The sequence below is a fragment of the Haliotis rubra genome, unplaced genomic scaffold (assembly GCF_003918875.1).
Source record: "Haliotis rubra isolate DU_JTF1 unplaced genomic scaffold, ASM391887v1 Scf310, whole genome shotgun sequence".
In the NCBI taxonomy this organism is placed as follows: domain Eukaryota; kingdom Metazoa; phylum Mollusca; class Gastropoda; order Lepetellida; family Haliotidae; genus Haliotis; species Haliotis rubra.
Genome location: NW_025766981.1, coordinates 148,805 through 162,901, shown reverse-complemented (window position 1 = coordinate 162,901; position 14,097 = coordinate 148,805). Strand labels below are relative to the sequence as shown.

At 40.0% G+C, this 14,097-nt stretch overlaps 1 protein-coding gene and 1 long non-coding RNA gene across 2 annotated transcripts; one reads left to right on the top strand and one right to left on the bottom strand.

Annotated features, from left to right (window-relative positions):
* Nucleotides 1–369: 369 nt before the first annotated feature.
* LOC124283163 lies at nucleotides 370–13,643 on the bottom strand. Its single transcript, XR_006900308.1, has 3 exons — nucleotides 13,559–13,643; nucleotides 10,624–10,632; nucleotides 370–521 (listed from the first exon to the last, which is right to left on the bottom strand). It is a non-coding gene; the product is annotated as an uncharacterized LOC124283163 (long non-coding RNA).
* LOC124283162 (proton-coupled folate transporter-like) lies at nucleotides 4,392–12,503 on the top strand. Its single transcript, XM_046719189.1, has 6 exons — nucleotides 4,392–4,768; nucleotides 8,223–8,365; nucleotides 9,214–10,324; nucleotides 10,429–10,512; nucleotides 11,258–11,414; nucleotides 12,342–12,503. The coding sequence occupies exons 3-6, from the start codon at nucleotides 9,238–9,240 to the stop codon at nucleotides 12,409–12,411; spliced, it is 1,398 nt and encodes a 465-aa protein (XP_046575145.1). The 5' UTR covers nucleotides 4,392–4,768; nucleotides 8,223–8,365; nucleotides 9,214–9,237; the 3' UTR covers nucleotides 12,412–12,503.
* Nucleotides 13,644–14,097: the final 454 nt, after the last annotated feature.

Here is a 14,097-nt window from a genome sequence, read left to right as displayed (position 1 = left end):
ACCTAAGGGAGTGAATGTTTTAAGTATGCTTTGTCTGTTTGTTGTTTAACGCCGCACTCAACAATATTGTAGCTATATGACTGTGATCTGTAAATAATCGAGTTTGAATCAGACAATCCAGTGATTGATATTATGATCATCGATCTACTCAAGTTATGATACAATGAAGTGCACCACCCGATCCTGTTTGTCGCCTTTTAGGACAAGCATAAGTTTCTGAAAAAGAATTCTTATCCGAATCTTCCCTGGTTTCCATATTCAACGTAACGATAATTTGTTAGTAAATACTCCGAAGCTCAGAACGGTTTCTCGAATGTCAATATTTTCACAAATTCAAAACTAAATATGTTAATAGCGGGCTGTGGTTGGGGTCATTCTCATATTCTTTAATATCTTTAAAGTTTGATATGTGATAATTGTCATGCAATCTGTGATATGTGTCCATGCGTTGGACAATCGCAGATAGATGATTTGGTTTAAGCATAATTACTTATGAAAATATGAATGGATTCGCCAACAAGCTCCAAGGGTGTACATGTATTGTATGACCAGAAATTATTGAGAACTTTAGGAATATGTTTAATTGGATTTCTAGTATAAACAACCTTGACCAGCTATCAAGTGTTTGGTTTCATTCAAGAGAGACAATTCCGTTAATCATTTTTCATTAGTTTGTGAAGAGTTATCCCACGTTGTTTACTTGCTAGCAGACGACATTTTCAGTGATCCTCAGTATGGATGATTTAGAGAAGGGAAAGTTGATTTAAGAGTATTATAACAAGGACATCAGATCAGTTAAAGTGTATTCAAGTAGAACAGGCATCCTTTTGTCCACTGTTTATCGTGTTTTGAAAAATATTGCAAATGGATATGCTGACCGGAGGCGGCTTAGTATTCTTGTTTCTAAAATCAAACGAAGGAGTTTAAAAAACTTAAGGCTGGATATGATTGATAGAGGAACTGTGGCTGTCTGTAAGGAGACAATTAGAACTGAGCTGCATGCAATGGGTTGGCAGAAAAGTCGAGGAATTCCATCACCGATCATGAAACCTGAACAAAAGGAGCGAAGGTTGAACTGGTGCTTACAGCATAGAAATTTTAACTGGGACAATGTGATTTTTCTCAGATGAAGGTTCTGTGTGGCTGTTTCCTAATACACTGAAATTCTGGATCAAACAAACTGAAAAACCTTTGTATCAGCGCCCAAAGTACAGTCCGAAATTTAACGTGTGGGGTGGCGTATCTGTGTTAGGGGCATTTGAAGGGAATATGAACAGTGAGCGGTACACAGATATTCTCGAGGGACATTTATTTCCATCTGCTCACGTGTTCTATGGATTTTTTTGGATTTTCCAGCAGGACAACGACCCCAAACTTCGTTCAAGCATTCACAGGCCTGGTTTCGGACCCTAAATATGACATTATTAGATTGGCCAAGCTATAGCCCTGACCTAAATTCAATAGAAAATGTTTGGGGACTTATGAAGGAAAGTGTCAATAAGAAAAATCTGACAAATATTGCTGAAAAGAAAAAAGAGGTGGTCCTATGTTGGGACAGCATTGACCACGACTTTCTAACTTCCTTGATAATTGCTCCGCACATCGAAAACTGTCGCACGTTGTGTTGTCGAAGTTTGCCGAGCGTTCCAAGGGACATAACTCTATGGGGTTTGCTTGAAATAATGTTCGGCCGGTGGAGGGCGCGAGAGTCGATTTAATGCAACGTTGCATTAATTCATTAGCACTTTTTAATTTAAATTATAATCTAAATTCATGATATTTTTTGGATTAGTTGATGGCTGATAGTTAGCATTATTGAGGGAAGTGCATTATTTTTTTTTAGAGAAGTGCGGTGTGATATAGTGCCTTTAATTATTAGTTACAGTTAGTTTGTTAGTTGATAAATTTATCGGCTCAAAAACTGGAGTATGTACAGTGAAACTCTTCAAATAAGAATGGTACCATTCTAATGGAATTGTCAGCACAAACTGGGTTTTCCTGTATGCCAGTCTAACATCTAATGACTACACATGACCTTAACAATGTCTCAACCTATACTTAAAACCCGTGCTAGGCAGTGGGACACTCTCCTTTTTTAACAGAGAAACTTTGCTGGACAGAGGGAAACATAGAAGCAGTGTTGGACAGTGGTGCAGTGTCCCTGTGTAATAGAAAAAGCGTTCCTTGACAGTGGAACCCCTTTCCCTCTTGAACAGGAAACCAGTGCTAGTCAGCAGGGCATAGTAGTTTTTAAAACTGACAAGCAATGCTAGACAATGCTACACAGTGGGATACAGGAGTGCGAAGTGTGCACCCCTCCTTTTCTCAAAGTGTGCACCCCCCACCCCCTTCGCAAAAAGCTGTGTCCGCCCCTGGATCCGTCCTGACACGTAACGCTGAGAAATTGTCATCCTCGTTCAGTCGGCTTTCACGTTAGGCGTGAGGTAAAATACGTTTGGCTATTAATGGAGGTGGCAAAGGACCCATTGGATGTCGTGTATGACAACAGGGTGGAATATTTTAGAAGATTGTTTACTCATGCTCACACACACTGAACATAGAGAAGATTCAATATCCGGTGTTGACATAATATGTAGAGTGAATGTTGTTGAGAGTTGCCGTCAGCTCTATTCCAGTTTAATTCGCGGTTGTGTAAATAATTTGTTCTGTCCGACTGAAATCATGTGTGGTATGTGGTTTTGTGTATAGAGCGCAGGTCACATATCAGGTGAAGTTAAGAAACCCTGATGGTCACGGAGAGTCATGGGACGGGTGGCCGTGTTTGACAGCTTGACTCCTGAGAGTTTTTAGGACTTCTGTCCTGCTCCACAACGAAGCATCTATGTGGTCACACCTTAGGCTAGTGAGTTTGTTCAAAATAGTCTCTTTTCACTGAGCGAAAAATGGGTACCCGTTGGTATAAGTCATATGACTATTAACCTTCTAGCGCCTCAAAGGCAGCCTGGGTTATCCCGGGTAATAAAGTCCATCGTGTTGTATGCACTAAGAACATGTCCCTGCGGCGTGGAGTTCCGCTCTATATAAGTAGCCAATTCAATTATTATCATGAGCAACGATCTACGAACGACAAGCTATGAAGCAAAACGCCCAACCTGGCAACCTATTCACTTCAGTGGCATCTTACAAGCAAGGTTTAAATGACACGCATTCCTTTTGTTGGATCGAACACCCATTGAATATAGCAGACGTCTTTCCTTTAGTCAGATTTCACAGATATGAGACAGAAGTAACCTATTCCCTTTAGTGAGATTTTACAACCAGCAAATAAAGTATACGCATTCCATTTAATCTGATCGTACAAACATGGGATCCATCTTACAGGCATTGGACAAAGAACACGCATTCCCTACAGTGGCATCTTACAGGCATTGGATAAAGGACACGTATTCCCTTCAGTGGCATCTTACAGGCATTGGACAAAGGACACGTATTCCCTATAGTGGCATCTTACAGGCATTGGATAAAGGACACATATTCCCTTTAGTGGCATCTTACAGGCATTGGATAAAGGACACGTATTCCCTTTAGTGGCATCTTACAGGCATTGGACAAAGGACACGTATTCCCTATAGTGGCATCTTACAGCAATTGGACAAAGGACACGCATTCCCCATAGTGGCATCTTACAGGCATTGGACAAAGGACACGTATTCCCTATAGTGGCATCTTACAGGCATTGGATAAAGGACACATATTCCTTTTAGTGGCATCTTACAGGCATTGGACAAAGGACACGTATTCCCCATAGTGGCATCTTACAGCAATTGGACAAAGGACACGTATTCCCCATAGTGGCATCTTACAGGCATTGGACAAAGGACACGTATTCCCTATAGTGGCATCTTACAGGCATTGGATAAAGGACACGTATTCCCTTTAGTGGCATCTTACAGGCATTGGACAAAGGACACGTATTCCCTACAGTGGCATCTTACAGGCATTGGACAAAGGACACGCATTCCCTTTAGTTGGATTATACACACATGGAATAAAGCAGATATGATTTCTTTAGTCAGATTTCACAGGCATGAGACACAGGTTATGTCTTTGTTTAATTTAAATGGTAAATGAAACTACCATTAAGTCAAAGCCTCAGAAGGTCAACACAGATATAGAGTAATCTTCGTCAATCCGGAATAACATTGCTCTTATTAACTAATAGCGTTATATCCCTCGACACACAGCAGTTTCATTTGTAAATTAGTTCTAGACATTTCGAGATATAGAACATGCTCCTGGGAAGTGATTCGTTATTTCATCCTCAGGTACATGATAAGGTATCTATACTTCCTTATAATGGTGTAAGGAAAACCGAGCGTCCTGTATATTGACCTTTGACTGCGCCAAGGGGATACACATAGTCACATGAGAGCTGATCATTTAAATGTTAGGTTTGGGCCACTGTGACCCGTTTCAGTTTATACAGTCGAAAGCGCTTGGTCATGATCCGATCCTACAACTAGGACTTGTATTTAAACTCGGCTGTTTCACTCCCTCTTTTTAAAGAGTGTTATTTGAACACTCGGCGTCACACAACAGCAGCTTTGTGAAGCCACTGCAGGTATTCCGCCGGACAATCGACATTATAGCACGCTAGATGAACTGGGCGCTGAGTGGACCAGCAAAAAGTCATCAACTCGATACCAGGAAGTGTATAGAAAACTGAGACCCAATGTCATGTCGGAAAGGACACGTCGCTTATGAGGCCCACGCTTGTGTTGGCTAAAGATTCGGTCGTCCACTAAGGGTAAGTGATTGTTACAGGGTACAGGGAGCTATATTTAGGGCATAATGTTGACAGTATGGATTCGCTGCTCCTGTAGACTGCTGTAAAATTTGTTAGATATTCAACCTCGTAACACGTTACTTCGTGTCTGACACACACGTTCGATCGTAATAAAAAACCTATGCAGCAACAATGCCCCTTGACACTGGAGGGGCACGCAGTCCAACATAATTTTTTGTAAACGAATTAAACATAAATTAACATATTTGAAAGATTTAGGGCGATTCAATAGTACATATATTTCACTACTTGCACACTCTCACACTCGGCAGGGGTATTTCATTACATGAGTATTAAAGGAAAACTGTGTGCATTACATACTCCATGTCCTCAGGGCAAACGTGTGCAGCTAACCAACCAAGAACGAGATTTAGTATTGAAGTTGACCCCATTTTTGACAGGTCCTGTGATCTGATGTATTTTTAGACAGTAGAGTCAGACGGTATGGTGCGTTATGCAATTGAAATATCTTAGCAAGTGAATATGTGCCAATGTGTCAGTGAAGTGTTTGTACCTCGCACTCCGTCTGCGTACACAATACGTATGTAGTTCACTGGATTTTTCGACTGCCCCGTTGGCTTAAGACAAGGATGTGTTGTGAGTCCAATTCTATTTCCCTGTTTATCAACGATTTGTACTACGATATTATCGCAAATGGCAATCGTGGCATCCAAATGTTTCCATATCTTTCAAAGTATTATATTCTTTTATGTGCTTATGACGTCATTCTTTTATCAGAATCTGTAGTTGGACTTCACACTTAGTTGAACATTTTGGAACGGTATGCTAAGACTTGGGATTTATCATTTAATCTAGATAAGACTAATGTTGTTATATTTAGAAAGATGGTAGGATATCTTCTGAAGAAAGATGGTCCTTTGATAGCCAACCTGCAATTGTCTCTGATCATTATACTTATCTGGTATCAAGTTTACATCCACTATGAATTGGAAAACACCTGTTACTGAATTATCATTGAAAGCCAAAAATGCATTGATAAGTATTTTATCTGTTTTGTATAAAATTGGTGAGTTGACGCCCAGTAATTACTTTACACTATTTGACAAAATACATCTGATGACCTGTAAGAAATGTTTATATGTTGGACCGAATTGCATGGTGTACGGTGAATGTGGCAGGTATCCCCTGTATATAAATGCTCATATTCGATGTATTATAATATTCTGGTTTAAGATAATGTGCATGCAAAAAAAATACATTACCTAAAATGTCTTATAACATGCTTGTTCATTTGGATAACATTGGTAAAGTGATGTGGGCATCTCATGTAAGGAAACTTCTATTTTCACATGGTAATGGTTTTGAATGGTTAAGCCAGTCAGTTGCTGATGCAAGTATGTTTTAACTCAGTTTCGTGAAAGAAGTCTTAATATGTTTAATCAAGAATGCCATTCAGTAATAGATAATAGTTCAAGATATTACTCTATAGAAAATACAAATTATTACTCCAGCCAGACCAATATATATCGGATTTAACATCAAAGTCATTAAGATAGCCATTTATACGTTTTATTTTAGGCTTGATTAACATAATGGTAAACGGAGGAAGACGTTTTTATATTGAATGAGGCAAGCGATGAAAATGAACTTCAGTTTTTACTTGTATGTCTTTTTTATTAAGATTTGCGTACGAAATATATAACGGAATATAATCTATGTAAGCCACCTTCATCAGCTTTCATTATAAAGTTTTGAAGATCCATCGTGATTCACTATTTGTAATGTAATTTACTGCCTGTAACATGATTCACTGTTTGGATCACTAATTACTACTTATTACAACATATGTATAATGTATATGTATAACTCCAATGCATATGGGCCGAAGGCCTTTTGTACAATAAATATCTTTGACATTTGACTGAAGGGAATTAAAAGAAGAGGATATTTCTTGCCAGTAACAGGTGGTGTTAGTTTAGCTTGCTTTTATGATTGTCTGTTGGATGTCAAATGGATATGCCTTTTATTGCAATGAACTCGTTCACTTTCCTCACAAACTGTATTATTTCCCATAACCGTCAGGCCTCTACAGGTTACACAAAACAATATTAAGGATATAAACGTACTGTGTTTGGAAATTAGATGAATGTTAGACCGAATTGATAGTCTGTAATTTCATTTGAAGCCGAACACGTAGAGTGATGTTTCAAAATTTGGCATAGATTTGGTGTTTCGCCAGACCGTTATCTTGCGAATTTCCCATTCTAAACGGAAAGAAATATACCAGTTACCAGGTAGGCAAATGTTTACTAACGTGTTGCTGCACATTTGGTATACTGATGTATTTTTACAAGGCTTTCTGATTTATAAGTTAGATACTGTTTGTTTATGTTTGGGGCTGTGCATTGTAATTGAGTTTGAATATTTTTTTATAGTGAGGTTCCCTAATAATTGTGGAGGAAAAATCATAGAATTGTATTTTTCGAGTTTGATAAATGGTCTATGAAAGCATTTCCATCACGTCTCTTGTGTTGATATTAGCCATGTTGGTGGCCGAGTTGAAGTAGTGCGGCAGTGTTGTATACGTGCGCAGTGAAGCGGTCATGAAATCAGACGCAGTTTCAATCCAGGATTGATAGTGTCTAATTTTATTGATTGTCCAATCAAATTCGAGTATTTCACGTAGTCATGGTAGAATTTCCCATTGACATCTATAGGAGCATTATGTATTTATTAATTAACTAAGCTATCAACAGCGTGTTATATCTACATGCATATGTGTGCATATTCTGGCCTTAAATCATAAATAAAAATTAAAAATAAGCTCCTTTCCCAGTACAGGAAGCTAAACAGACCAAACTTAAGTCCTCTTGAATATATATGTGGTCACATTCAGCAAAACTCACCATGGCAAAATCGACAGGACTAAATATTAAAACATATCGTCAGTTTTAATCATTGGATGGATGTAAATTTAAGAAACACAAAATGTTACGGAAATCTCATCCAACCACAGCTATCAGTTGATTCACTCAGCACTGAAGGCCCTACGAAAAGTGCATGTTAAACTATTGCTTGTTCAAAGTTGGTGTAGCGTAACCTCTCACGTCCTCCCAGTAGGCGAGCACGCGATTCTACGTACCGCTGAGCAGCGCATGATTCTGTGCAACTCTGGATCTATAGAAACACATGCTTCTTTGTAGCACTGGATCTGTGGAGCCACTGGGCTACCCCACCGCCCACTACTGCAACAGGAACCGCTGTCACATTTAACTTCTGTTCATTTCTTAATGCTTGCCAGTCAATGTATTATTTGATCTTATTCGCAACCATTTGATATCGATATACAGTTTGATATAATATGTATGTACTGAAACACAATATACGTAAATGGTGCCGTTTTCCATTTCTCAAATCATAATGTGCACTAAAACAACATTTTCTTCACTTGCAGACTGTGACTCAGAGCATGTAGAGAGTAGGACACGTCCTGGAAAACGCTCACAATGCCGGCCCATACAGAGGACCTTGTGGAGAAACTTCATGATGTCCAGAACCCAATTAGAGGGTCGACTGAAGTGGAGACTACAGAGGAAGGTGAATCTCTTTGGCAATACGTGTCTCCGACATTCATGACTAGGCAAAATAATGATGACCTGTTTACGGAATAGGAATGGAGACTATTTTCCTCTTTGGAGAAGCTGCTGAGTTCAAACCAAATATGGTGCAGGTATCCGCTGTTCGAGGGTTAAACCCCACGATTGCTATTATTAATCTGATATTTAGGACTCGTAGGATCCAGCGAAGTGGTCAAAGTCGCTTTACGTTTTCTTCCCAAGATGATGCTGATTGTGTATCAGCACATGTCGTTGACTCGGAGTCCTGCTCCCATATCATCCCACAAACGTGTTTGTTTGTTTGTAATGAAACAATCAGCAATATTGAGCTTAACCACCCGAACAATCTAATCGCCTTCTAAGTAAGCATGGGTTCTGCCCAGAATAGATGCGTACGCCAGGCTACTTATGTCAATACGAATCACTCAATGGCAGCTCAAAATGCCTTCCAATGATGTCTTAGCATTTGTTTTGTTTACGACGTTGGCTATCATCCTGGAAGACATGATACAAAGAGTACATTTGATTTAAGATTTTGAACATTTTAGAGAAAGGAATCCACTTCTAAAGAAATACAAAACTGGATGTTGGGGTACGATGACGTGCATCATCCGAACCCGTTAATAGCCTCTTACGACAATTATTGGTTGCCGAAGACCAATTCTAACGGGTATGTGAGTGTATGAGTGTGCAGTTTGGCTTCAGTGAAACCAATTAACATAGCCGGTAGTCTGCCTTCTCTCTACCATGTTTTACGTTGTTATCCAGACCTGCTTCGTTTTAGTTTTCCCGTAGTTGTCGTTCTTGAACTGACTTTATTATTTCCAGACGAATGCACATCCCTGATCCATAATGAAGGCAAGTCCCGCATGTGGTCACCTCCACTCAGGCGGTATGTTCCCGTGGAGCCGGTCGCATTTGGATTCATCTGCTGCGCTGATAATGACTCTGCCCCTCACACAGTTCTACATGTACGACAAAATAGCAGAAGGCTATGGCGGAGTCAACAAAACCACGGCCGATCCATGCAGCCCCGGAGCCGATAACTCGTCCGACGCAAAACTCGAGAACAAGATACAGAGCAAAGCTGCTGATTATAACATATTCCTCATCTTTACCGCAACATTCCCTGGAATCCTCCAAACAATCCTTCTTGGGTCCTTGTCTGATAGATATGGCAGGAAACTGTCAATGCTACTGCCCATTTCTGGACTTCTATCAAAGTTGATCGTGTATCTCATCGTGTTTGAACTGGACCTACCACTGGGATATCTGTTCATAGGAAGTGCAATCGAGGGCTTCTCGGGTGGCTTTGGGACGATGTTAACGGCGATATTTGGATGTGCAGCCGACATTACACCCGTGGGACCCAAGCGAGGATTCAGGATGGCTGTAATCCAGGCAGTGATGAGCTTTGGCTCAGCGTCGGGATCTTTAGTTGCAGGAATATGGATAGAGGAGGCTAACTTTAAACAGCCGTTATACTTTTTGATCGCACTATCTAGTGCAACTCTCCTCTTTACAATATTTATATTTCCTGAAACGCGTAGAAATCTAACCAAAGGAAGTCTTACAGTCAAGGAGCATCTCAAATTATTGAAAAAAAGCATACAGTTTTATACCAAAGACACTCCGGATAAAAGGCGGTGGAAATTGATAGTATCTTTAATGACTTTCTTTACGTCCTTCTCCGTGGATCTCATCAAGGCCACGGTGCTGACATTGTACCTCCTGGCCACGCCCTTCTGCTGGAGTAAGATCCAAATCACCGGCTATGCTGCCGCCAGGACCATCATAAACTGGATCTGCATACTAGGACTAACGCACATCCTTTTGCGCCGATTTTCGGAAGTCACCATCGCAATTATCGGATGTGTTTCCAACATCCTGTTCCTCGGGCTCTTAGGATGCGCCCAGAGTAGTGTCCTCGTCATCGTAGGTATGGCTTTCATCATAAATTTTTTTCTTCAATTATTGTTGCTCTTCAAAATTAACACGTATGGATATCTGACAGTTTGTTATACCTCTATACTTAAACTTCAGCGGCTGCGTTTGGGATCTTCAGTGAAGCAGCACCTGCTATGATGCGGTCAGTGATGTCAAAACTCGTCTCCCCTGATGAACAAGGTCAGTGATCTATCAAACTATTCACTTTCAGTTACTGGAAACACGATGCACACATTGGGTGTAATGGACATAAAGATCTCTAATTACGTTTTAGACGCTGTAATGTGTAACTGTCACCAGCTACATTACCCATCTGTAAAGCTAAGTAACCATAAGGGGGCATAGCATTATTTCTCCTCTGATATGATTTTTTTATAACTTCTTTTGTTAAATTGTCTTTGAATATATCCAGCCAAAACAAGAAACGTTTACACACTTAGACAACAGTATTGTTCATATCAGGTTGGTGTCAACGATTCAGAGCAGGTACAATTGCACCATCTCACTAGGGTTACTGTTTGAATAAAGTTGTTTCCACCATAATTATATATTTGCGGGGCTATGAGATATTTAATGCTCATGAGAAGAATGTTCCTTCTGTCAACGCGACTGAGGAACCAGCTCAGAATTAAGACGAAGAAATTGGTTTAGTCCAAAAAATTTCACTTGGTTAACCAATATATAAAAAAATAAATACACAAAGGGGTGTATGAGCGGAGCTTCCAGCTCAGACAAGATAAGGTGAGCAGAGTTACATACATACATACGTACATACATACATACATACATTGTGATACAATGACAGGTAAAACCAAGGCTGCGAGCGTGACCACCCGATTCCCTGATGACGGAAAAATAGACTAAACCACATGGGAAACATGTGTCGATCTCAACTTAAGTATTACCTTTATTTGTGATGTTGCAGGGGCGCTGTTCGCGTCTGTCGGTACGATGGAGATGGCGGCGGCGGCAGTTTTCGGTGTCGTGGCTACTCTGATCTACAAGGCGTCACTCTCCTTTTTCCCCGGCCTCATCTTCGTCATCCTTGCCGGCCTCATCTTCATCACTGTGCTGATGCTGGGGTATGACCACATCTGTTCCTGTATCACTAGCTAAATGCATGTGTTGATATTACCAACTTATGATCACTGGCTCGTTTAACCGACAGCTGTGAAAAAGTATTACTAACAGCTGAAAATCCAACATTTTTTTCTGTCAATTCCTATCGGAGTGTTCATTTCAGGTTGGGGGAATGTGACGCCGATTCGAATCCGATACCCTGGGTTCACTGATCGGGCCCATTCCATGTGTAATCCACCATAAAGTACACTTCCATGAATGTCCAACCTATTTATAATTTTTGTGATTCCTTACTTTTCCTATTTTTTCCTATTTGTATTGTGTTTCTATTAATGTGGTAGCAGATTGTTTGTTTGATGTTTAACACCGCCATCAGCAATAGTCCAGCTAAATGGCGGCGGTCTGTAAATGATCGAGTCTGGACCAGACAATCCAGTGATCGACACTATGAACATCGATCTACGCAACTATGATACGATGACACGTGTCAACCAAGTCAGTACCTGGACTACCTCGTCGCCTCTTACGACAAGCATGCGTTGCTGTAGACCAATTCTAACCCGGATTTTCACGGGTCTCGAAGAGTACTCTTTACTACACCAATGCACAAAAATGTCATTGACTCCAGTTTTCAAACATATTTTAAAGTAATTGTTCTTTGAATTTACAGCTTTTAATTCCACCATTCACAACTCCTTATGAGAATATCACGTCGTATGTCCATTTTTGCTGTTATTAGCAGCGTCTGTTGTAGATCAGTTCAAGGTGTGAAGTATATGTACTAGGAATACGTATCGGCTGACATGGGACGTGAAAACCTTTACCTTTATTTTTATTCCTTTACCTCTTGTTTGCAGTTGTGAGCCATCATTTGCTGTCCTTACTAGATTCTTCACAATTATAATATCATTTAAATATTTCTCTTTCAGGGCACTGAGCTACAGTCTGAAGAAAAGTTCTTCTCAGCTGTCGCAAACTATTACGGTGACAGTGGATTAGCCAATTACAGACGAGTACCTACCACTTGCCCAATCACAGATGAAAGTGCATTATTATCCAATCAGAAGCAGAAACAAACGAGTAACCAATCAGAAAAGAGAAGGGAGAGGCAAGGTTGTTAACAGCAATTTTACAGTCGGTATTCACGGACAAATATTATCAGACTAGACATAGCAGCCGCCGCCTCAAATAACAACCTAATGAGAAAAAAACGCTTTGTGTTGAATAAAAGTATTGGTTTATTTTGTAGGGGTGGAGGTTGTACAGGTAATCGTCTCATTGTCTTATTTAGTACGATGTTTTGTGCTTCGCACAGGTTTTTTATCCCCCGCAACGCGTTTTGCGGGGGTATTCAAATGGACTCCGTCCGTGCGTCCGTCCGTCCGTCCGTAGCAGCCGCCGCCTAAATTAACAACCTAATGAGAAAGAAACGCTTTGTGTTGATTAAAAGTATTGGTTTATTTTGTAGGGGTGGGGGTTGAAACAGGTAATTGTCAAATCGTCATATTTTGTACGATGTTATGTGCTCCTCACAGTTATTTGTTGTTCTGTTGCCATGGATATTTTTCTTTACTTGTCTCAGAGTTCCTAAGATACGCTGCGTATTTGTGTAAAATTTACAAAATAAATATTTTTAGATTTGTAACTTCAGGCAGCAAGCGTGCAAAAACTCAAGAGCGACGAATAAAGTATAAAGAGGCGCTCAAAGGCTATTATTGTTAGAATCTACTCTACTTATCTACAAATACCCTAGCTAAACCCAAGGGAGTGAATGTTTTAAGTATGCTTTGTCTGTTTGTTGTTTAACGCCGCACTCAACAATATTGTAGCTATATGACTGTGATCTGTAAATAATCGAGTGTGAACCAGACAATCCAGTGATTGATATCATGAGCATCGTTCTACTCAATTGGGATACGATGACACAACGTAAGTAAATAAGCCAAAGCTTAAAACGTTTTCTGGAATGTCTATATGCTTGTCAATATTTTCACAATTAGATGTTTATAGCGTACTGTAGTTGGGGTCATTCTGACCTTCTTTATCATTTTTACAGTATGTGATATTTGTCAAGTAATCTGTGATATGTGTACATGTGTTGGATAATATCACATCGGAGAGAGATGATTTATACACGATACATCACTGTAATGAGCTTGGTGTCCGCATGGTGTGTCGCGAGCCCTGCAAGTGTTTTCCAGTTGTGTTCTATGTTATAAGTTATTCTTGTTCCGTGATTTGATCATCGCTTGTTTTGTTTTTGTTAACATGGTACCATGAGTTTACCTGCCAACTTTGCCTTCTCTGAGTGTCTTTTACTTTTGACTGAAAAAATAAAGGCTTTTCTTCGTTTTATATACATGCATATTTTCGAATATTATATTCCCTTAGTTGCTGTACAGTTAACCCTCTACCACGCTGTGCAATGTTTCCTTGCACAGCCTCAATTTCCAAAATGTTAACTATAATTTGATTATTTATAATATTTATCCTATCCCACGTCTTGTATTCTCTCACTTATGATCGACAGTGAAGTGAAAACGAACTGTAAACGAAGTTTTTGGCCTCTCTTGGACCTTTCGCCCGAACACATCCCTACTGCTCCCATTCCTGAACAGTCTGGAAGGTCATGTACTCTGATAGGTCATGTGATCCCTTTGTGTAGTCATTCTCGTCGATGAACCG